Source organism: Dipodomys spectabilis, unplaced genomic scaffold (genome assembly GCF_019054845.1).
Source record: "Dipodomys spectabilis isolate Male_0828 unplaced genomic scaffold, ASM1905484v1 ptg000094l, whole genome shotgun sequence".
Classification (NCBI taxonomy): Eukaryota; Metazoa; Chordata; class Mammalia; order Rodentia; family Heteromyidae; genus Dipodomys; species Dipodomys spectabilis.
In genome coordinates, this window is record NW_024870771.1 from 4,951,599 (window position 1) to 4,975,202 (window position 23,604).

The 23,604-nt window shown below is 42.9% G+C and overlaps 1 protein-coding gene and 1 pseudogene across 4 annotated transcripts in view; one reads left to right on the plus strand and one right to left on the minus strand.

The window, feature by feature from the left end:
* Positions 1 to 228: 228 nt before the first annotated feature.
* On the plus strand, positions 229 to 3,164 carry LOC122112341 (annotated as a pseudogene).
* A 7,878-nt stretch (positions 3,165 to 11,042) lies between these two features.
* Sap130 (Sin3A associated protein 130) overlaps positions 11,043 to 23,604 on the minus strand; it is a 102,946-nt gene continuing 90,384 nt past the window's right edge. For all 4 annotated transcript variants that reach the window (XM_042685229.1, XM_042685226.1, XM_042685228.1 and 1 more), the window contains 5 exons: positions 22,842 to 23,090; positions 22,332 to 22,457; positions 13,831 to 13,934; positions 12,166 to 12,279; positions 11,043 to 11,915 (listed from right to left, as the gene is read on the minus strand). In XM_042685229.1, coding sequence (XP_042541163.1) covers positions 11,757 to 11,915; positions 12,166 to 12,279; positions 13,831 to 13,934; positions 22,332 to 22,457; positions 22,842 to 23,090 — 752 coding nt within the window. In that variant the 3' untranslated portion in view covers positions 11,043 to 11,756. The remainder of the gene's footprint in view (positions 11,916 to 12,165; positions 12,280 to 13,830; positions 13,935 to 22,331; positions 22,458 to 22,841; positions 23,091 to 23,604) is intronic.

Consider the following 23,604-nt stretch of genomic DNA (forward strand, 5'->3'; position numbering starts at 1 on the left):
GTGTTAAATTTTTACTTTTCTTGAATATAAAGAGACCAGAAAACTAAATAAAGCTGAGGGAATTGCTGAATTTTAGTAAAAGATATCAGGTCTTAAAAAAAAATTCCCTCTTCAGAAGGTGAAGCAAAGAAGATTAGAAGAGCGATAGAAAGCAAATGGAATCAGAATTAGACTTATAAGTTTTTAGTTTGAATGAAATCTTCAGTTTAGCAGGATTTAAAAAAGATAATGGAATGGAAGAAAATCTTGGAAAAGATCATAATTAAGAAAGTGCCATCTAAAGGGACTGGTTTAAATCCTAATGCCTAAGTATGACAAGAAGTTCCTCCAGGAAATCCTGTTGCCATTTCTGTGACTCACAGAACTGAAATCTCTTGGCAGGAAACAGCAGCTACATCAGGATCTGATTCTGAGGGAAATACAGAGCTTTCAGAAGATATCGGTAAGAATATAAATTATTCTTCATCTTGTGAAACTGCAAGAAATACAAGAGACATTGAAAAACCAACTGATAGACTGATCTTAGGACCTGAAGATCCGAGTTACCAAATATATGACATTTCTGAAAAAAGTCCAGCAATTTCTACAAGAAGACCTAAAAGAATGTCTGAGGAGCCAGGTGCCCAGGCTGGCTTTGAAAACTGGAAGTGGTGCTATGGCTTAAGTGGTATGATAGACTGATCGCTTTGAGCTGAAGAGCTGATGGACAGTGCCCAGGCCCAGAGTTCAGGCCCCATGACGACGACCACCACCACCAAAAGAATGTCTGAAGAAACAATTAGAATTCTGTTTCTTATGAGAAATTTGTCAAAGGATCTGGACTTGATCTCTCAAATGTATAGTGGTTAGTTCATCCCAAGTTGGACAGTTGTCAACATGGAAGAAATAAAAAAGTTGATGACAGATCTTGATGTAATTTTTTTTGGGGGGGAGGGGTCGGTTGTGGGGCCTGAACTCTGAGCTCAGGGACAGTCCCTGAGCTCTTCAGCTCAAGGCTAGTGCTCTATAGTTTGAGCCACAGTGCCACTTCCGGTCTTTTCTGTTTATGTGCTGCTGAGGAATTTAACCCAAGGCCTCATGCATGCAAGGTAAGCACTCTACCACTGAGCTACCTTCCCAGCCCGATGTAATCCCAAATTGCACAGTATTGTGGGATAGTGATACTTAAAATCACAAACACATTCTAACTTTCATGGGGCAAATTGTCTATTATGGTCTATAACATTTATGAGTTCTATGAGCTTTGATAATAGTTATTTCTTCCACATCGGGTGATATGTACAATTTTTTTCCTTTTGCATAGCGTCAGCTGTTCCCTCTTTCCCACTTGTTCCCTCCCTCCCATTGCTGCCATTGAATTGCTTAGTTCGTCTTGATCAATGTCCAGTGCAGCTGATGGGTCCTGCTAGTTCTGTGTCCTCCTCCTGGTTCCCCCCCCTCCACCCGCCCCCCTTGTGCATATATATATATATATACCATATATACCATATATGTGATCAGCAGCATAGGGTTATTTAGTGGTGATTCAGCCAGATGAGTGGAAGTCCTTTGTTTCTTAAATCTTGTTAACTTTGTCTTATCACCTTACGTTTTGGGTTTAACATCCACTTATCAGGGGCACCATGTGCCATTTGTCTTTTTGCTCTTGGCTTACCTCGCTCAACATGATTTCTTCTAGTTCCATCCATTTTCCTGCAAATGCCATTATTTTGTCCTTTCTAATGGCTGCTGTAATTATTAATTTTTTTTGAGGGGGGGTCTGGTTGTGGGGCCTGAACTCTGGGCCTGGGTGCTGTCCCTCAGTTCTTCAGCTCAAGGCTAGCGCTCTACCACTTGAGCCACAGCGCCACTTCCGGCTTTTTTCTTTTTGCTTATGTGGTGCTGAGGAATGGAACCCAGGGCCTCAGGCATGCAAGGCAAGTGCTCTACCACTGAGCCACCTTCCCAGCCCCTTGATCTAATTCTTGAAGTGTTGAGATCTTCTTGTATGGTGCAAGTTGATGGGAAGGGTGAGACCACATCCTAAGTGTTGAATTGTAATTCTGAGAGGTTCCTAAAACAATATCAGTAGAGGAAGTGTTTAAAAGTGAAAATTGCCCCAAAGTGATCAACTGTGAGTTTGCATATAGTTACAACTCGTATGTCACATTCCAGTCAGACACAGATGTGTAAGAGGCTTTAAAATTTTTTTTTCCCACTTCTGGGTCTTGAACTCAGTGCCTAGGCTATGTCCCTGAACTAATGCTCAAGGCTAACATTCTACCACTTGAGCCACAAAGCCATGTCTTGTCTTTTTTGTTTATGGGGTACTGAGGAATTGAATCCAGGGCTTCATGCATGCTAGGCAAACTATCACTAAGCTACATTCCCAGACCTTAAGTGTTTGAGAAGTTAAAAAATTTCAGGGCAAGCCAATCATGGCAAGGATAAAAGCCATCAATACATTTTATGCTAAAGTGGTTACAGGTTAGTGGATTCTAATATGTGTAGTCAGCCCATCCGGACTCCAGCCCCCTGTCCCTCACTAGTACTTATGCAGCTGCACACAGTCCGCCTGCCATCCTCACCCCCAAGTCCTCCATCCGTGGCCTTGGTCTCCAAGTCCTGCACCTTACTTTGAAACACCGTCAACTCCCTTTCCCAGTGGCAATTTTGTGCACTGCTTTGATTCACTAGGATTGTATAAAACAAGTGCTGCTGCAATGAATATGGGTCAACCATCCAAAAAAATTGTGTGTAGTCTCATTTTAGGTCACCCAGTGGTTAAGGACACTCATCAGAAGCTCTGTGTCCCTGGAGGATGGACCATTGAACAGATCTAGTTCAAGGAACTTTCTACCAGAACCACTTAACTCTATGGTCACAGGGAATCAAGAACAAACTTGCTTTCCAGGGGAGACTCCCATTTTCCATATGGCACAGAATGGAGACTGAGGTAGGGGCAGAAGCGCACTCTTTAGAGGTCACAGCAAGAGGGGACAGGGCCCCAAGGCCTCATTCTCCAGCTGGAACAAAGGCTCCAACACCAGTTTAACTTATTAGCTTCAAATTTTTCTCCATTGGCTGGAAGTTCAAGAATGCCAGGTAACCTTGTTTTGGTGACTAGTATGTTTGACATTGTTAAAGGTGTTTACAGAGAAAAGGACAATGAAGATTTGAGTTAGTTGCCTAATACCTGCACAGGATGAACAGACTGCATTTCTGCTCACCAACTCAGTCCTTCATGGACAGTGGAGCTTCCGGTGTGAAGCACAATTCATCATGAAAAGGATGTAAGGGAAGGTTCCACTGGGCAGAGGTGATCAGTTTCCACCCCAAGTCCTGTAAAGCCATCAAAGGCAAACACTGTGTCATCATGTAATAGAAGCACAAAGGTAGCCAGAGCTGTGGCCCTTTAGGAGCCCCAAATGTTGTGATGTGCATCAAAATCCACCTAAGGAGCCAGCTCCAGTTCTTGTATAGCCACTATGGGGGCTTTGCTCCAACACAGTGTCTTTCGCTAAAAATGAAGGGAATGGAGCTCCTGAGAAGCCGGTTGAGAAACCCCCATGAGGAATCAGAAGCAAGGGCTGGTGACGGTTACCCTGGCTTCCAAGGCAAAACCATTTCCAGGGAGAGCAGCTGGAAAAGTCAGGGAACAGAGATGCCAGGTTAGCCATCGGGCTAAACCTCAGGCATTGACTTCACATCAGGGCAAAGAATGACATGTGCTACCAAGATCACCAAAGGAAAACAGACCAAAAGCAACCAAACCGAACCCAAACTATTCAAAAACTTCATCTCCTCCCATTAAGCTTGATCCATGGTTATAATGAACTGTTTTCGAGGACAGCAAGAGCCAGGAAGGAAGGATTTTGGCAGTGGCTCACACCTCTAATCCTAGCTACTCAGGAGGCTGAGATCTCTGAGGATTGCAGTTGGAAGTCTATAAAAGTCTATGAGAGACTCCTCTTCAATTAGCCATCAAAAAGCTGGAAGTGGAGCAGAGGCTTCAGTAGTAGAGCACTAGCCTTGAGCTAAAAAACAACCAGGCCCGGAGTTAAAGCTCCAGAACTGGCACACATAAAAAATTACCTTTTTTAGTAAAGACATAAACATGTTGCATATCAAAGGAAACAAGAGCTAGGTACAGTTGTGCATGCCTACAGTCCAGACTATCAAGTGAACATGAGCTAGAAATTTGATCCCAACCTTAAATTCATTTTGAGATCTCCAAAATAAGTAAGCTAGGATGATGACTCACATCTGTAGCTCAAAAGGCAGAAACTGGGAAGACTAAGGTTCGAGACCAGCTTCGGCAAAAAAGTTCATGAGACCCTGCCTTTGGCCCTCAATCTCAATCAATAAAAAGCTAGATGTGGTAGTATGTGCCTGTCATTCCAGATTTATGGAAATCATAAATAGGAGAATGCTGGCCTGGACAAAAAGTGAGAGCCTATTAGAAAAATAACAAAAGCAAAAAAAGGATGGAGGTGTGGCCCAAGTGACGTAAAGCCTAATCAACAAGTGCAAGGCCTCAAAGTTCAAACCCTAGGACCACCTAAAGAAATGGATAAGAATCATAAGAGAAAACTAATAAAAGTAACAATTGGTTCTTTGGAAAGCAAATAAAATTAGCAGGTTTTTTTTTTTTTTGCCAGTGCTGGGGCTTGAACTCAAGGCCTGAGCTTCTTTTTGTTTAAGGCTAGCTCTCTACCACTTCAGCCACAGCATCACTTCTGACTTTCTTGTTTATGTGGTACTGAGGAATTTAACTCAGGGCTTCATGCATGCCAGGCAAACATGCTACCACTAAGCCACCCAAATTAGCAAATCTTTTTCTTTTTATCCCCCCATCAGAACTTACTTGCTAGGAAAGTGTTCTAAACATTGGTCTAAACTCAGACCCTGAGAAATCTTTAGACTAATCAATAAGAGAGTTAAGACTTATAACATTACAAATTCCTATTAATAGTTATACATCTACAAATTTAGGTAACTTGATTAGATAACTTGATTAGAAACACAATCTACCAAAACTGACTTAATTTATGCTAATTAAATAAAAAAAGTAAGCTGGGTGCTAGTGGCTCAGGCCTATAATCCTAGCTACTCAGGAGGCTGAGATCTGAGGATTGAGGTTCAAAGCCAGTCCAGTCAGTGAGACTCTTACTTCTAATTAACCAACAAGCTGGAAGTGGAGCCATGGCTCAAGTGGAAGAACTAGCCTTGAGGGACAGTACCCAGGCCTCGAGTTAAAGTTCCAGGACTGGCCTGTGCTTTATGCACAAGGGTGCGTGTGCACGCATGCGTGCACACGTGCATGCGCACACACACACACACACATGCACACAGACTTAAAACACATTTTCTGGGCTGTGGAGGGAGGAAAGCTAGCAGTACCAAGGACAGCTGAGCAGACACTATTTTTTCTGGCTAAAGTCAGACATTCATATATCTTGTGAGGTAAATTATTCAACAGAGGGGCTGGGAAGGTGGCTCAGTGGTAGAGTGCTTGCCTTGCGTGCATGAGGCCCTGGGTTCGATTCCTCAGCACCATATAAGTAGAAAAAGCCCGAAGTGGTGCTGTGGCTCATGTGGTAGAGCACTAGCCTTGAGCTGAAGAGCTGAGGGACAGCACCTAGGCTCAAGCAGGACCCATGACTGGCCAAAAAAAAAAAAAAAAAAAAAGGTTTCACAGTATCTTTCCTCTATGAAGATGCAGAATAGCTAGTGGCCTGAGGACACTAAAGTTAGTTCTTATCTCAAAGAGCCAAGCATGTGTTCCCAGTAGAGGATGTATATGCTGAGACTAACATTTGAGGAAGGCAGCCTTACAGCCACTCAGGGATCTCCTGGATCCATAGCCTTGAATTTATGTTCCACGGTAGATTCCAAAGACTTTGAACAACAGTTTGTTGTTGTTGGACATGGGGCTTGAACTCAGGACCTGGGTGCTGCCCCTGAGCTCTTTTGCTCAAGGTTAGTGCTCTACCACTTTGAGCCACAGCTCTACTTCCAGCCCAGGCTGACTTTGATCCTCAGATCTGAGCCTTCTGAGTGGCTAAGATTACAGGCGTGAGCCACCAGCACCTACTTGAACAAGTTTTAATGATCCTTATGGACAGCCACAATACTTAGAGAAATGAAGCATTTATATCCATATCTCTAAGGCAACACTCTCTTAAATGCCCTAACAACAAAGTATTGCTGGGTGCCGGTGGCTCATGCCTATAATCCTACTGAGATCTGAGGATCGCGGTTCAAAGCCCGCCTGGGCAGGAAAGTCCCTGAGACTCAAACTGGAAGTGGTGTAATGGCTCAAGTCGTAGAGTACTAGTCTGAGGGACAGCGTTCAGGCCGAGTTCAAGCCCCATGACCGACCAAAAAAAAAAAAAGCACCCCCCCCCAAATAACAACAACAACAATGAAGTATTGTTCTACGATGAGAGTGTGAAAGTCTCACCCAGATTCTGTTTCTAAAATGAGGTGTTCTTGGTTTAATGTCAATGCACAAACCCCACACATTCATGCAGAGTACATCCTGAAGTTTTTAGGAAAGAAACAAGATGTGTTCTGTACTATGGAATGAAGAATGTTTGATTTTTACCCAAGAGCTCCTAGAATTTTGTATTTGGACAAAGGCTTGTTTGACAGATGGTGTGGATGATGTTTACCTCTGCCAGGTATGTTTCCTTCTCTCTCTCCCTTCTTCTCTTCCTCTGTTTTATGAGAGGGTCTTGCTATGTAGCCTAGGCTGGTCTTGAGTTTGGGATACCCCTGCCTTAGTCTCTCTGGGGCTGAGATTATAGCCATGGAACACCATGCACAGCTCAGCAGTGATTTTTCTCGCTTTTGGAATGAAAAAAAAAAGCAACTGGATCCATGTTGAAAATGAACTATACAACTTCTGGGTGGGAGATGGGAGGGGAAAACTGGGAGAGAGCAAAGCGTGACTCTGTCCAAAAGAAATGTACTCATAGCCGGGTGCTGGTGGCTCACGCCTGTAATCCTAGCTTCTCAGGAGGCTGAGATCTGAGGATCGAGGTTCAAAGCCAGCCTGGGCAGGAAAGTTCGTGAGACTCTTTATCTCCAATAAACCGCTAGAAAACTGGAAGTGGTGCTGTGGCTCAAGCAGTAGAGCGCTTGCTGAAGAGCACAAGGACAGCGCCCAAGCCCAGAGTTCAAGCCCCATAACCGACAAAAAAAAAATGTACTCATTACTTGACCTACGTAACTCTACTACTTTTGCATCACTGTATCACCTTTATAATAACAATAAAAAATTTAAAAAAGCAATGTGAGAAAGCTCCGGAGAACATCAAGTGACAGTTGAATTTCTGATGACTACTGCATTTCGAAGTAGTATTGTGCTGCTTCATTCATGTAAGTCTTTTCTGTGCCGGTACTGGGTTGACCTCAGCATCTCACACTGATCCTCAACTTTTCTGCCTGGGCTGGCTTTGATTTGGATCTTCATGCCTCAGCCTCCTGAGTAGCTAGGATTACAGGTGTGAGCCACTAGCTTAGAAAGCAATTAAAAAAAAATGTGGTGGCACATGGTTATAACCCCAGCATTCAGGAGGCTGAACCAAGAGTTCAAGGCTAGCCTGGGAAAGAGTAAGACTCTGGCTCCAAAACAAATAAGTAATAAAACTTTGTTTACAATAATATAAAAATACTTAGGGATTTAAATGGCATAGTCTCTAAATTTTGATGCTTCCTAAGAAAGTTAATATACAGAATTACCATAATAAGCCAGCAATCCCATTCCTACTTTCATACCCAAATGGCTGAAAATCAGGCTATTAAATCTTTTTTTGTCGTTCATGGGGCCTGAACTCTGGGCCTGGACATTATTCCTCAGCAATTCAACTCAAAGCGAGCGCTTTACCACTTGAGCCACAGCACCACTTCTGGCCTTTTCTGCTTATGTGGTGCTGAGGAATCGAACCCAGGGTCTCATGCATGCAAGGCAAGCACTTTTACCACTGAGCCACCTTCCCAGCCCAGGCTCTTAAATCTTAAACAAACACATATATGCCAGTGTTCACTGCAGGATTACTTACAACAGGCAAAAGGTAAACAAACAAACAAACAACTAGCCATCAATAGATAAATGGGTAAAAAAGTGACATATATATCGTCACAGATTATTATTCACACATGAGGAGGAATGTTCTGAAGCATGCCAGGTAAACAGATCTGTAACAATGAGGAGTGAAGGAGCAAGAAAGTCTCCCAACGAAGAAAAGAGACTCAATACTATCAAAATCGTTATATGAAGACAGCATTGCATGAATTCTCATCAAATCAGAGAAGGACACAACTAAAGAAATAAAATTAAAGCTGGGCACCGGTGGCTCACGCCTGTAATCCTAGCTACTCAGGAGGCTGAGATCTGAGGATCGCTGTTCAAAGTCAGTTCAGGCAAGGAAAGTCCAATTAACCACCTGAAAACTGGAAGTGGCGCTGTGGCTCAAGTGGTAGAGCACTTGCCTTGAGTTGACGAGCTCAGGGACAGCATCCAGGCACAGAGTTCAAGCCCCACAACCGACAACAACAACAAAGAAATAAAATTATAGACCCATCTCTTTGATGAACATAGATGCAAAAATCCTCAGTAAAATGCTTGCAAAGAGAATTCTGCAACACATTGAAAGCTTGTACATCATGACCCAGTTGGTTTCATTGCAGGGATGCAAGAATGGTTTAACACATGTATTTAGTACACATAGCACAGTAGATATAATACATGATCACCTTGTCTTAGAAAAAGCCTCTGACTTGGGCTAGGAAGGTAGCTCAGTGGGAGAGCGCTTGCCTTGCATGCCTGAGGCCCTGGGTTCGATTCCTCAGCACCACGTAAGCAAAAAGGAAAAAGCCGGAAGTGGCGCTGTGGCTCAAGTGGTAGAGTGCGAGCCTTGAGCTGAAGAGCTGAGGGACAGTGCCCAGGCCTAGAGTTCAGGGCCACGACTGGACCCCCAAAAAAAAGAAAAAAAGAAAAGAAAAAGCCTCTGACAAATTCAATGTCCTACTAAAAAAAGGTTCTAAAGAAACAATGGCTCACGCTTGTAATCCTAGCTTCTCAGGAGTCTGAGATCTGAGGATCGCAGTTCCAAGTCACCTGAGGCTGGTACCAGAAGTGGCACTGTGGCTCAAGTGGTAGAGTGCTAGCCTTGAGCAAATAACAAACAAAAAACCCCTAAGACGCCAGGTGCTGGTGGTGGCTCACATCTGTCATCCTAGCTACTCAGGAGGGTGAGATCTGAGGATCTTGGTTCAAAGCCAGCCCTGGAAGGAAAGTCTGGGAGACTCGTCTCCAATTAACCACCAGAAAACCGGAAGTGGTGCTGTGGCTCAAGTGGTAGAGCACTAGCCTTGAGCTGAAGAGCTGAGGGACAGCACCCAGGCCGAGTCCAAGCCCCATGACGAACCCCCCCCCCCCAAAAAAAAAAAAAAATCCTGAAATAGAGTCCAGGCCCTGAGTTCAAGTCTCATAGCACAACAAAAAAATAAAACAAAAATACATTGGGTGGTATGCTAGTGTATAGTAATGCATTCGTTTAAATATGGTAGATTCAAGGGAGAATTTAAACAGTGGATAGATTCAGGGGAGAACTTAAATAGTGTAATTCCTTAGAAAGGGAAAATCAAAGTTCAGCAAAATGAAATACAAGGAAGCAGGTACTCGAAAGGAGTGGGGGTGGGGTCAAAGGGAGAGGGTAAAGGAAATGAAGAGAAGGGGAGAATACAGTTGAGAACCCAGTATCTATTCTACACAATTCTATATTCTGCAAAATGAAGAGGCAACAGGTGAGTAGGAATGGTGCCAATGTTTAAAGAGGTGACATTAATCAAGATATGTTAATATATTAATAAACTGCTTTGTTAAATGAGAACTCCTTTGTACAACTACCTAAATAATAAACTTAAAGTAAAAGACCTTTACAATGAAACATATAAATACTTGAAGGACACAAGAAGATGGAAAGACCTTCCAAATTCCAGGACTGGCAAAGTCAATAGGAAAATGGTTACACTACTAAACCTACAGATTCAATATAATATGTGAACAGACAAGAGAGGCAAAGAAAACAGTATCCCACTCTATGACATAGATACTCTATGTCACTCTATGTGGCCTAGTGAAGAGCTTGTATCATCTCTAAATTAAATCTCCACATGCCAATAAAATACTCCAGTGAGCCACTGTTATCACCCAAGGCCTAATTTAGGCTGGGCTAAGGAAGGTCAACAGTTTGCTCTGCTCCTTTCTACCTATTCTCACACATACAAAAGCTTACCATTCCAATTCAAGGAAAGCGAAGTTTGTGGTGAGCTGGAACAATGGTCCTAGAGGCACTGGCATAAACAACATACAATCCCAGTGTCAACTCTGCGCAGGTTAGACATAGAAAAGCACTAGTCTCAAACTGGCAGCTTGAAATACAAGTCCTAAAGAAGCAAATATTTCCTCCAGAAGCAGTGAGTTCTTTCTTGATCTGCCACATGAGGCCAAAGGAAGAAGCAACCTATCTTCCATGTAAAAGAGCTGGGCTGCTGTACCACAGTAGTTCAGAGAAGCAAGAGCAGTCCTATGAAAACAGTTCCCACCAACTCTGCGCAATGTAGTCTTACCAAACTTATGATACGACCAATTTGATTAGGCTTTTATTTCAGAAACTAATAGTTGAGATTTTTTTTTTTGGGTCCGGTCGTGGGCCTGAACTCTGGGCCTGGGCACTGTCCCTCAGCTCTTCAGCTCAAGGCTAGTGCTCTATCACTGAGCCACAGCGCCACTTCCAGCTTTTTTCTTTTTGCTTATGTGGTGCTGAGGAATGGAACCCAGGGCCTCATGCATGCAAGGCAAGCGCTCTACCACTGAGCCACTTTCTAAGCCCTAGTTAAGAGATTTTTATGACTGCAGTATGTTGAAACTATTGGGATAAATGGACCTCTATGTGGAATAACAAAACTTGGAGAGCAGGCTTAACAATGCATGTAGAACGGCAGCAGAGCAAATACTGATGCACATTAGAAAAAGACATGGGCTACTCATGTACAAAAACCTCTTCAAGTCCTTTATTAATGTTTGGAGATGCGTGGTACATACAATTAACAGCATCACACCAGCTACAGAAGTACAGATAATCAAGAATGTACTTCAGAACAAGACCTCAAAGCTACTGGTGGTGTTGCTTGCTCTGAGTTTCCACAAAAACCCAATTCTGACATACGCAGGACAGATAACATAACAACTTCACTTGGAAATGGTTCTTTAAAAAATTGACAAGAACTGATATGGTAGTTCTCCTGGTGCTGTGGCACTAGAATAAAAGGCCAAGTTGGATATCCGAAGGTCAAACAGAAGAACTGACTGGAGTGAGAAGAGGTTTTATTTTCAGTGTAGAGATAAGAGATAACAGATGGTCCAAGTGGATGCTTTCAGTCTGGGCTCAGTATGGGTCCTGCAGGAATCCACCAGATAAATGCAGTCTATAAACTGGAAGGCTGAAAAATGCCAGCAGCCATCTGTGTCTCATCCGACACAGACCAGGCTTAACAGGGATGTGCCTGAAAAAATGAGGCTCACTGTGTCATGTCAGATCTGATCCTTTGTGCAACTGGATGCCATGGGTCCCTCTGTGTTCACGTGTGACTGAGGGGAACACTCCCTTTATTTGAATGTTCCACTTTGAAAATAGCCAAACCCTCCCCCCACCCCCGCCATCATTCTTCATAAATTCTGTTTCAAACTCTTGATTCTTCTGGATCTAGACTTTTTCCTTTCGCTTCAATTTTGATACTTTCTTGACAGTCCCATTCTTGTTTAGAAGCTTCAGGACACGGTCTTTGTGATCTAAAACCTTAAGCATGGAGTCTCTGGCCTCACTGATCTGATCCATCACCAGTTTACACCTCTGCATGTTTCCCTGGAACAGAAGACATCACATGATCAGCCACGGGCACACGATGAGGCAGCTTCTAGAGGACTGTGTCCTTTATGCAGAGGCCACTGGGGCTTTCCCACAGAGACAGTATCTGCATGTCTGGTAAAGCAGACAGAAATGAGCAACTTTTATGAAAGGAGCCAGTGCATGAGGGAGGAAACAGAGCAGGACTCAATCACAAGGAGCTTCATACAGTGGGTGACAGTGACAGCAGGGAAGGGCTCATTCAAACCTGTATTAGCTCATTTATTCGGTGTAGATCATCATCAGTTGCTGCTTTTTTCTTTGGGATAATCCCTTCCTGTAGATTGGTAAGTCTTTCGTAAACATCATGTTCTAGGTTTGTCTGCAACACACAAAGGTGAGTGTATTTGACTCAGAGACACTTTACAGAGAATCTGATCATCTTTGCAAACTGGGGTTAAGAGGTGTTTTTTTCCTCCTAAGTCTTTTTCCCAAGGACTAAGGTGCAAAGGTTAACAATAAAGGAAATTGATCAACAATGATTTGTACTGTAAGCCCACACTTGCTACACAGCCGAAGCTGGTCTTGAACTCATGATCATATTGCCTCACTTTCTGCATACAGTGATTACAGGTATGCGCCACCACACTCAGCAAGGATAACTTACATACATTTATTTCATAACCCTTCAAAACATAACTCCATTAGTTTCATAAAATGACTTTCTGCTAAGTAGAAAGGTACTATGTATTTTAGATATTCATAGTAAACCCTGTTTTCGAGATCACTCCTATTTCAATGACAGGAAAACTTCACGAGGCTGCGTTTTTTGTGTACCTCCTCCTCTTTACCCAGTTGATGAAGGATAGATTCTTTTCTCAGAAATGGCTGAATGTGTAAGATATACCCCTGGACAACTTGTTAGCAGCTTAGAAGTCACATATACTCATGGTTTAGGGAAGGAGAACATGGCACATCACCCAGGGATTGCTCTTAGAAGCAGAACAAAAAAGCAGGAACTATGGGCAGGATTTGTAGGATGAAGAAAGAGAGACCCCCTGCCCTCTAAGGCAGGATGTGGCTGGTTTGAGCAATATGGGAAGCTGGTATGTCAATGAAGCCCCTACTCTAATGAGAAGCAATGATCACTGAAGCAGGAAGGTAGTTTAGCTGGAGGGCCTTCTCTAAGGGAGTAGGGTGAGAAGAGGCTTAAAGAGGAGGCCAGTGCCAGTGGCTCAAGCCTATAATCCTAGGTATTCAGGAGGCTGAGGTCTGAGGATCTCAGTTCAAATCTAGCCCAGGCAGAAAAGCCTGTGAGACTTATTGTGAATAAAAAAACTGGAAGAAGAGCTGTGGCTCAAGTGGAAGAGCAATAGCCTAGTGACCAGGCCCCGAGTTCAAGCACAAGAGCCGGCACATACAAAACGAGCAGGCCATTTGAGGCTCTCACTGTTGCACATGTCACAGTAGCACCTACCACTGAATTCGAACTATAGGCCCTACATTACAGCTGTTCCTATATTTTGGACCTGAATATTAGAACTAAGATTTAGAACAGTCAGGCACCAGTGGTTCACATCTGTAATCCTAGCTAATCTCAGGGAAGCTAGCCTGTGCAGAAAAATCCCTGTGAGTCTCTTATCTCTAATAAACTATTCAAAAAAGCCAGAATTGGTACTGTGGCTCAAGTGGTAGAGAGCTAGCCTTGAGCACAAAGAGGCTCAGGGACAGTGCCTAGGTCCTGAGTTCAAGCCCCACAACCAAAAAAAAAAAAGTTTTAGAACAGAATCTTAATCCACAATGCCCATAATTCTATAGAGCAGCACACAGAGATCCTGCTACTTTTGAATTACTTAAAAGAAATGCTTTGAGATGGAGGTCTCTAGCGTCCTTTCATCGTAGCTTGAGTAGTAGCTTCTAGGGTGGCACCTACCAGCTGTAGTAACTGGGCAGCACAGAGGTGGACTTTCCATCCTTGAGCACGACAGGATACTCCTTTCTGATTAGCTATTTCTTGCAACATAGCTTTCTTCTCCTCTGAAACCACATAAAATAAGTATATTTTTAAATTGTTATAAAAGCTAAATAGTTGAAGGGCATCAGTGGCTCATGCCTGTAATCCGAGCTAATCTCAGGAAGCTGAAATCTGATGACGGAAGTTCGATAGCAGCCCGTGCAGCAAAGTCTGTGAGACTCTTGTTTGTTTTTGTTTTTTGTTTTTTTTTGGTCCGGTCGTGGGCCTGAACTCTGGGCCTGGGCGCTGTCCCTCAGCTCTTCAGCTCAAGGCTAGCGCTCTACCACTTGAGCCACAGCGCCACTTCCAGCTTTTTTCTTTTTGCTTATGTGGTGCTGAGGAATCGAACCCAGGGCCTCAGGCATGCAAGGCAAGCGCTCTACCACTGAGCCATCTTCCCAGCCATCTGTGAGACTCTTATCTCTAATAAACTACTCAGAAAAAGCTGAAAGTGGTGCTGTGGCTCAAATGGTGGAGTTCAAGCCCCAGAACCCACCCACACACAAAAATGGTAAATTATTGCATTCAAGCAGAGTAAATGATAGCACCATCTGTCTCTCTGTCTCTCTCATGTGTGCATGTGATGGTTCTGGGGTTGAACTCAGGGCCTGGGCACTGTTCCTGGGTTTTTGTAATCAAGGCTAGCACTCTACCACTTGAGTCATAGCTCTACTTCCAGATTTTTGGTGGTTAATTAGAGCTAAGAGTCTCATGGACCCTCCTGCCTGAGCTGGCTTCAAACACCCTTAGATTTCAGCTTCCTGAGTAGCTAGGATTATAGGTGGAAGCCACTGGCACCAGCTTAATTTTACTTTATTTTTTAATTTTTTTTTTTTTTTTGGTTGGTTGTGGGGCCTGAATTCTGGGCCTGGGCGCTGTCCCTCAGCTCTTCAGCTCAAGGCTAGCGGTCTACCACTTGAGCCACAGCACCACTTTCGGCTTTTTCTGCTTATGTGGTACTGAGGAATCGAACCCAGGGCCTCATGCATGCAAGGCAAGCACTCTACCACTGAGCCACCTTCCCAGCCCAATTTTATTTATTTTTAAATTAAGTAACATCTTTAAATAAGCTATCTGTATTTAAGTCATTAGGAATACAGGTCAACAATAACAACAAAAGTTTTTTATCCACTCAGGAGACAGCTTTGAATATATACTCTGCTAATTTGGTGAGCTAACAAGATAATAAACCAACATCCTACCCTCTTAGAAAAGGGAAAAGTCTTCTCAATTAGCAGGGCCTGATCCCTCTATGATGCATGATGCTTAGGAGCATATGTAGATGTAAGTATGAAGTTCTGGTGTTATCTAGGTTTTTGGGAAATTCTACGAAGTTTTGTCAGTTGTAGGGCCAGAAGTCTAGGCCTGGGCACTGTCCCTCAGCTCTTCAGCTCAAGGCTAACACTCTACAACTTGAGCCACAGTGCCACTTCTGGCTTTTTCTGCTTATGTGGTGCTGAGGAATCGAACCTAGGGCCTCATGCATGCCTAGGGCCTCATGCATGCAAGGCAAGCACTCTACCACTGAGCCATCTTCCCAGCCCCTTTAAGAAACTTTTTGCTAGAGCTATGACTCAGGTACTATAGCATTAACCGTGAGGAAAAAACAAAAACAAAAAACCCACAAAAACCCCACAAAACCTGTGTTCAAGCATAGTTCAAGTCCTACCCCACCCAAAATTTCCCTCAAACAACAACAAAACCTATCCAGTTGGTAGATATTTAAGTACTAACACATGATTTTAATCATTTTTTTACTTTCTAAGATAATTTCAAATTCACATGTAGTTTTTTATTCTCTATTTTGTTTTATTCATTGTATTGCTACAAAACTTAAGCTGGCCTTGAATTCACAATGTTGCTCAGGCACCAGAGTGCTAGGAATGAAAGGTGTATACTGCTATTCCAGCCTTTTCACTTTTTGAATTGGTCGTCAGGCCTGAACTCTGGGCCTGGATGTGTGCTGCCCCTGTGCTCTTCAGTTCAAGGTGAGCAGTTCTGCTATTCTGAGCCACAGTGCCACTTCTGGTTTTTCTGGTGGTTAACTGGAGATAAGAGTCTCACAGACTTTTCTGCCCGGGCTGGCTTTGAATCTGAGATCCTCAGATCTCAGCCTCTGGAGTAGCTAGGATTACAGGCATGGCTACCAGTATTTGGCCATTTTCACATTTATTATAAGAAATAATGAAGCCATGTCAGGCTGGTTGGTGGCTTACACATGCTACACAGAGACTATCTCAAAAAAAGGAAACAGATTCTATTTATTCTGTACCTAATTTCATCCAATGATAACATTAAGATGTAGCTATAGTACCACAACTATAACACTGCTGCAATCAACAAACCTTACAGAGATTTTACTAGTTTTACCTGCACCTCTGTATGTATCATATACATTTTATTTTAGCTTGAAATAACTGCAGAATCATAGGAAGTTGTAAAGGTAGTAGAGAGATATAGCTGCAATACATAGAATTCTTACCTCTAAGAGTCAACTCAATAATAAAAGGACACATATTAAAAAAAAAATAAAGGATTTGTACAGCCATTTCTTTTTTTTTTTTTTTTTTTTTTTTTTTTTTCTATTTCTTGTTTTAGCAATTTTATATGTAACTGGCTTTTAATATCCATGAGGATGAAGCATACATGTAACATTCTTATATCCATTTTCTTCCCAGAGATTTCTTTTTTTTTTTTTTTTTTTTTTCAGCCATTTCTTTTATGAAGGGTAAGAAATCACCAATAAATACTTGAAAAGTTACTTATCATTACTTGTCATTAGGAAAATGCAAGACAAAATGAAGTACCACTTTAAACACCCTAGAGTAACTATAATTTAAAAAATGGACAATTTTATGTACTCTTACGGATGTGGAAAAATTAGACCCTTCACAAATTGTGAACTGCAAAATACTACAGATATTTTAGAAATATTCATTACATGTAGAATTACCATACAACCCAGTAACTCCATTCCTAGCATAAATGAAGAGAACCACACACAACCCTGTGTACAGATTGGGCCTGTGATCCTTGATCTCAGGAGTCACAGATCAGGAGGCTCAGAAGGATGAAAAGCTCAAAAAGGTAGTGAGACCTATCTCAATCAATAAGGTGAGTGTGACTTTATACACATGTATGACAACTGTAATAAAACCTGTAAAAATTGTAAAAAGGGGAATAAGAGTAATAGAATGAATTAGATCAAAGAACAGTAATGTACTGTAACGTACCTATGGAAATATTAAAATGAAACTCCTCTGTACAATTAGCATACAATAATAAAAAGGAGGGGAAATTTTTGTTTATGTGGCATGGGCCTGTTACCCCAGCTATGGGGAATTTGTGAGTGGAAGTATCATAGTCTGAGGCCAGACACAGGAGAGAATGTGGGTAAATGGTCTTCCTGCCAACGGCAAATGAAGAGAAATCTATTTAGGAAAATCTCAAATTTCATTAGTTGCTGGGAGTGTATACATGAACCTAAACTGTGGCTGTTGTCCTCTCTTCTAGCTTAGCAAAGCAAGACTCCATTCCTGCTTACTAGGACCCATAGCTTCCAGTCCTAAGCAGCTTACTGCTCTCTACTACTCCTAAGCTTTCCTCTTGAACTAAGCTGAGCTCCAGCTACTGGTTACGGAAGCTAAGTCCTGGTTGGGTGCACAGAGGTGTGGCTTCTTCCCTATGCAACCCAGCCAGGTGAGCACCTGTACCTTAGGTGAGGCGTGTTGACAACACTGGGCTCAGCTTTTCTTCTGGCTTATGAGTTGGTAGTGTTATGCTAGGAGCAAGCCAAGACTTTACTGCCCACTCTTCTCCTGCCCTTCCACAAGTATTGATCTCCTGAAGCCAGACCTCACTTAGAGAGGCTTGCAATGTCCCAACCTATCAACAGCCAGATTCAGAGATTATGCCTGGGGGAAAGAGAAATAGATTGTGAAAAGGTGACCCTCTGCCCAAAAGAACTGACTCTATTTGCAAGAATGTAGAGGAGTTCACTCAGAGGTTGTGGGGAAGGGACTAGGAGGAAATTCACTATGTAAGTGGTGAAGACAGCCCAGATGTGTGAGCAGGCTAGTTTGTGGGAAAGCAAAGAACAAGACAGCTGGAAAGGGGCTGGGAAGGTGGCTCAGTGGTAGAGCGCTTGCATTGCATGCCTGACGCCCTGGGTTCCATTCCTCAGCACCACATAAGCAAAAAGAAAAAAGCCAGAAGTGGTGCTGTGGCTCAGGTGGTAGAGCGCTAGCCTTGAGCTGAAGAGCTGAGGGACAGCGCCCAGGCCCAGAGTTCAGGCCCCATGACCGGACCCCAAAAAAAAAAAAAAAAAAAAAAAAAGACAGCTGGAAAGAGTTCTGAGAACAGAACAAATATGAAATACTAACCTTAAAACTATTCTACAATTTGATTGGATTCATTTTATACAGGATTTTTAGTCCTAGCACTACTGCAAACAGTAGACAAAACAAGAAAAAGTAAAGGAACACTCTACTAAAGCCACTGTCATTTCAGGATGGTTGTGGGTGTGTCCAAAGCTATGTCTACGAGCATCATCGAAGACAGAACACTTTGCAGAATTCAGTGGTGAAGGGTGGTGGATGGCTGTCAATTTTGCTAGTTAAAGCAGATGACAACATTAGCACAAAGTGAGGAGACCAGCACTGAGAGTTGCTTCAATTCAGTATCTAACTTGCTCAGTTTCCAACAAATGGCTATGAGACATAGAAACAAACAAACAAACATGGAAAGAATGTAAAGTACCACTCCTATTCCCAGGAGGAAAGCAAATAGCAGAAACTGTCATTGAGTATTACCATACTTTTAATTAAAGAGAAAACTATTTCTTCTTTTTTTTTTTTTGGGTCCAGTCGTGGGGCCTGAACTCTGGGCCTGGGCGCTGTCCCTCAGCTCTTCAGCTCAAGGCTAGCACTCTACCACTTGAGCCACAGCGCCACTTCCGGCTTTTTTCTTTTTGCTTATGTGGTGCTGAGGAATCAATCAAACCCAGGGCCTCATGCATGCAAGGCAAACACTCTACCACTGAGCCACCTTCCCAGCCCGAGAAAACTATTTCTAATAGCAACAATAAGTATGTTCACAGCACTAAAGACTGAAAAGAAAGAAAGAAGTAAGCTGACAATGGCAAATGGAATTGAGAGTATCAATGGAGGAACCAAAACCAAAAAACCACCAGAATGAAATTCTGGAGGTGAAAAGAACAGTAAGTGAAATTTAAAAAATCACCAGTAGATCTGAAGAGATACAAGAAAGAATTAGTGTACCTGAAGACAGAGTGACAGCCATCATGAACAGGAAAGTGATGACGCTTTGGAGGAGCTTCAGCATTGCAAAACTGATACATGTGTGAAAGGGGATGAAATGGTGAAGAAATACTAAAAAGTGAAGAAAACTCCACAAATTTTATTGAAATTTACCTATACCCAAGAATCTCAAGGAGTTACATGTGTAATTATAAATGCAAATAGAAAGGAGGGATAAAGGGGAGAGATAAAGAGAATATATGTATGGAAATGTTACAATGAAACCTTCATTTTTTTTTTTTTTTTGGTGCCAGTCCTGGAGCTTGAGCTCAGGGCCTTGGTGGTATCCATGAGCTTTTTCACTCAAGGCTGGCATTCTACCACTTGAGACACAGCTCTGCTTCCAGCTTTTAGGTGGTTAATTGGAGATAAAATAGTCTCATGAACTTCCTTGCCCAGCTGGTTTCCAACTGCAATCCTCAGATCTCAGTCTCCCGAGTAACTACGATTACATGTGAGAGCTATCAGCACCCAGCTTGTACAACTAATGTACACTATAAAAACTTTTAAGCGGGGACTGGGAAGGTGGCTCAGTGGTAGAGCGCTTGCCTTGCATGCATGAGGCCCTGGGTTCGATTCCTCAGCACCACATAAGCAAAAAGAAAAAAGCCGGAAGTGGCGCTGTGGCTCAAGTCGTAGAGTGCTAGCCTTGAGCTGAAGAGCTGAGGGACAGCACCCAGGCCCAGAGTTCAGGCCCCACAACTGGACGCCCCCCCCCTCAAAAAAAAAAAAAAAACAACTTTTAAGTAAGCTGAGCACTGATAAACTATTCCCGTAAATCCGGCCACTCAGAAGGCCGAGACCTAGAGGGGAGGAACAAGGCTCAAGGTAGGACGTGGAGGATCAAGGTAGAAAAAGTCCATAAGAATCTCTAATTAACCAGCAAAAAGGCTGGACAGGAAGCATAGCTTAAGTGGTAGAGCACCAGCTGTGAGCAAAAAAGCTAAGCAGTACAAGAGGCCCCCAGTTCAAGCCCTAGTACCAGTACACACACAAAAAACAAACAGTACTCGGAAGCTACATCTAAAACACACATTCACACAGTGAGATCAAAGGACACTCCTAGGGGAGGGTGAGGCACAATGCCTATGTGCTTCTGATCCTATAAAGTAATGTTTACTGAAATGAACTCCAGGAAATAGAAATGAGAGGGTTTTCCCTTTGTATTTATTTATTTAGTTATTTAGCCAGTCCTGAGGCTTGAACTCAGGGCCTGGGAACTGAGCTTCTTTTGTTCAAGACTAGTACTCTACCATCTGAACCAAAGCACCACTTTCAGCTTTTTCTGTTTTTGTGGTGCTAAGGAATCAAAACCAGGGCTTCATGCATGCTAGGCAAGCACTCTACCACTAAGCCGCATTCCCAGCCCTTGTTTTCTTTTCTTTTTGTCTCATTTCTTAATCTGTCTTTGGGAGGGTAAGGGGGAACAAAGATATGGAAGGACAAAAGGTGAATCGATAAAGCAGTAGCACTCACTAGACACTACATATAGTGAAAATGAACTATACAACTTGTCGGTGGTGATGAGAGGGAAAACCTGGAAGAAAGCGTTGGAAGGGGTGACATTTTCCAAAAGGAAATGTACTCTTGTTGGGTGCTGGTAGCTTACACCTATAATCCTAGCTACTCAGGAGGCTGAGATCTGAGGCTCGCAGTTCAAAGCCAGCTGGGGCAGGAAAGTCCATGAGACTTCTATCTCCAATAAACCACCAGAAAACCAGAAGTGGCACTGTGACTCAAAAGTGGTAGAGAAACAGCCTTAAGCAAAAGAGCTCAGAGACAGTGCCTAGGCCCTGAGTTCAAGCCCTAACCCTCTCCTGTCCCCCCCCAAAAGGAAATGTACTCATCATCTAACTTAATAACTGTAACCCCTTGTATGTCACTTTTATAATAACAATAAAAATATTAAAAAAATGCAACTAGAACCATAAACTGACACGTCTTAGTAAAAATCCCTAAAGTCAAGACAATGAGAAAAACACTCAACATGAAAGAGAAAAAAAGAAACTTCATATACAAGGGGCTATCAATGTAATTATCAGTAAACATTTGAGCAGAAACAACAGAGGCTGGTAAGCAATAGGTCACATATTCTAGGCATTCAAACAAGTAGTAGGAATTTCAATTGCTTAGAAGCATGCACTATCATGTTTCTATTTTCTTTCTGGTTGAACTTGAGATCCCTTTCCATTATTCTTTCTTGTATCCCTCCCCCATTCCTTTCAAATAATTTTAATGGTTTAATTATTCTATTTTTATGCATTTTGAAGCTTATGCCAAACAGTTCAACTAAAGCTTAACAGCAAAGAAAGTGATTAGTATACACATACCCAAATAGAAGATTTCTCAGGGCCATAAATCTTTTAGTTTTCCTGAGATACTGTAATGTAGCCTTCTCACTACTCAGGGGACTAAGGAGGTTAATCAACTAGCACTTAGGGCACTGTTAAAACAGATTTTTATTAAAACCAAGGCTGTATGTCTCACTTACCTATTTGACCAGAATTGATTGATTAATTGATTGATTATTTATTTATTTATTTTTGGGTTCGGTCATGGGGCCTGAACTCTGGGCCTGGGCAGTGTCCCTCAGCTCTTCAGCTCAAGGCTAGCGCTCTACCACTTGAGCCACAGCGCCACTTCCAGCTTTTTTCTTTTTGCTTATGTGGTGCTGAGGAATCGAACCCAGGGCCTCATGCATGCAAGGCAAGTGCTCTACCACTGAGCTACCTTCCCAGCCAGGATTATTTATTTATTTAGGTGTTGTGTGGTATGGGGAGGGTAGCTGAACTCAGGACCTCTAGATGACAGATAACTTGCCCAGTTGGCACTCAACCACTTAATGTCATAGTTCTAGACCTTCTTTTTGGCTGGTTATTTGGAGAGTCTTATGGACTTTTCTCCCAGGCTGGCTTCCAACCATAATTCTCTGGATCTCAGCCTCCTAAGCAGCTAGGACTAGAAACTTGAGCCATCAGCACAGGAGTCCTGTGGTTTTTGTTTTGGGGATAGAGCTGGGACTCTGTTGCTCTCTTCTATTGTGAGAACATACTGACGTGTCATACCAATGCATGAATTAATACTGTTTCTGGGGAAACTAACCTTTGACCCGGACGTCACTGTACCTCTGGAAGTGGTGGTAAGCAGCCTTCCAGGGATTCCGATAGTGACGAAGAAGAGTAATGGGAGGTCTTGGACGCACTGGGACGTATCTCACACCTTCTTCATCTATTAAAAAAGGATGAAAAGAAGGCATTTAGGTAGCTTATTACCCCCCCCCCCCCCATTTCTGGGCCTTGAACTGAGGGCCTGGGTGCTGTCCCTTAGCTGCTTTTGCTCAAGGCTAGTGTTCTACCACTTGAGCCACAGCATCGCTTCCGGCCTTTCTTGTTTATATGGTACTGAGGAATTGAACCCAGGGCTTCGCACATGCTAGGCAAGCACTCTTCCACTAAGCCATGTTCCCAGCCTGATTATACATTTTTAACACTATTCCAGGTTAGCTCCCAGTAAATGACCTTCCATTGAAAAGTGTCTATGGAAGAATGCTCTGGGATAGACTTGGTCTGAAGTGGACAAGGCCAGGAGACAATTAGTCTCAGTGGCTATTACCAATATACTCCTTAGGAGGAGACTTGCGCTTCTCCGCCTTCACCAATAGACTCTTGGCAGTGGATTTCTCATCATCAGTGCTGTTCGTCTCCATCATGTCCCCTTCTTCTGTTGAGATCACATGCTGTTGCTTTCGAGGCTTTTTCCTTGGAGAGGCACCAGGTGGTAGGTCACTTGTAGGCATGGACAGGTTGTTTGCCAGCAATGCAAGAGATGGAGACACAGTGTTGGTAGCTAATGGAGGAACTGCTGTCAGAGGAAATGGAGCACATACATCATGAGAACCCAGACATGATAGGAAGCTTCACTTGACTTCCACCACTAGCACCCACTAAGACAGGGTGGATGGTTAACATCTGTGCAGTCTTCTATGGACTCCACACTATGCAAGACTCTAATGGATGCTTCTTAATGTCCCAGAGCTTCACCTTGCTTAACTCTAGAACCCCCACACGCTGACATGCCACTTTGGTTAAACAATGTATTTCTTAGCTTCCCTCACAAGTGTGTACAGATGAGTTGGAAGTAGCAGAGTTTTGTAGCACTTTTAGTGACTTGCTTTCCTTCTGTGCCCTAGTTCCCAGATGTCGTGTGTGGAGCTCCAGCAGCTACCTTGAATTAAAAGCATGAAGATTAAGCCCTCAGTGTTGTGCATGGCCTGGATCCTTAAGTGACTTGGCGCCCACATAGCATTCCTGGATAAGTCCCTTGACTTGCTTCAAGGGAGATAAAAGCCTTCATGTTTAAGTGACTATTTATCTGG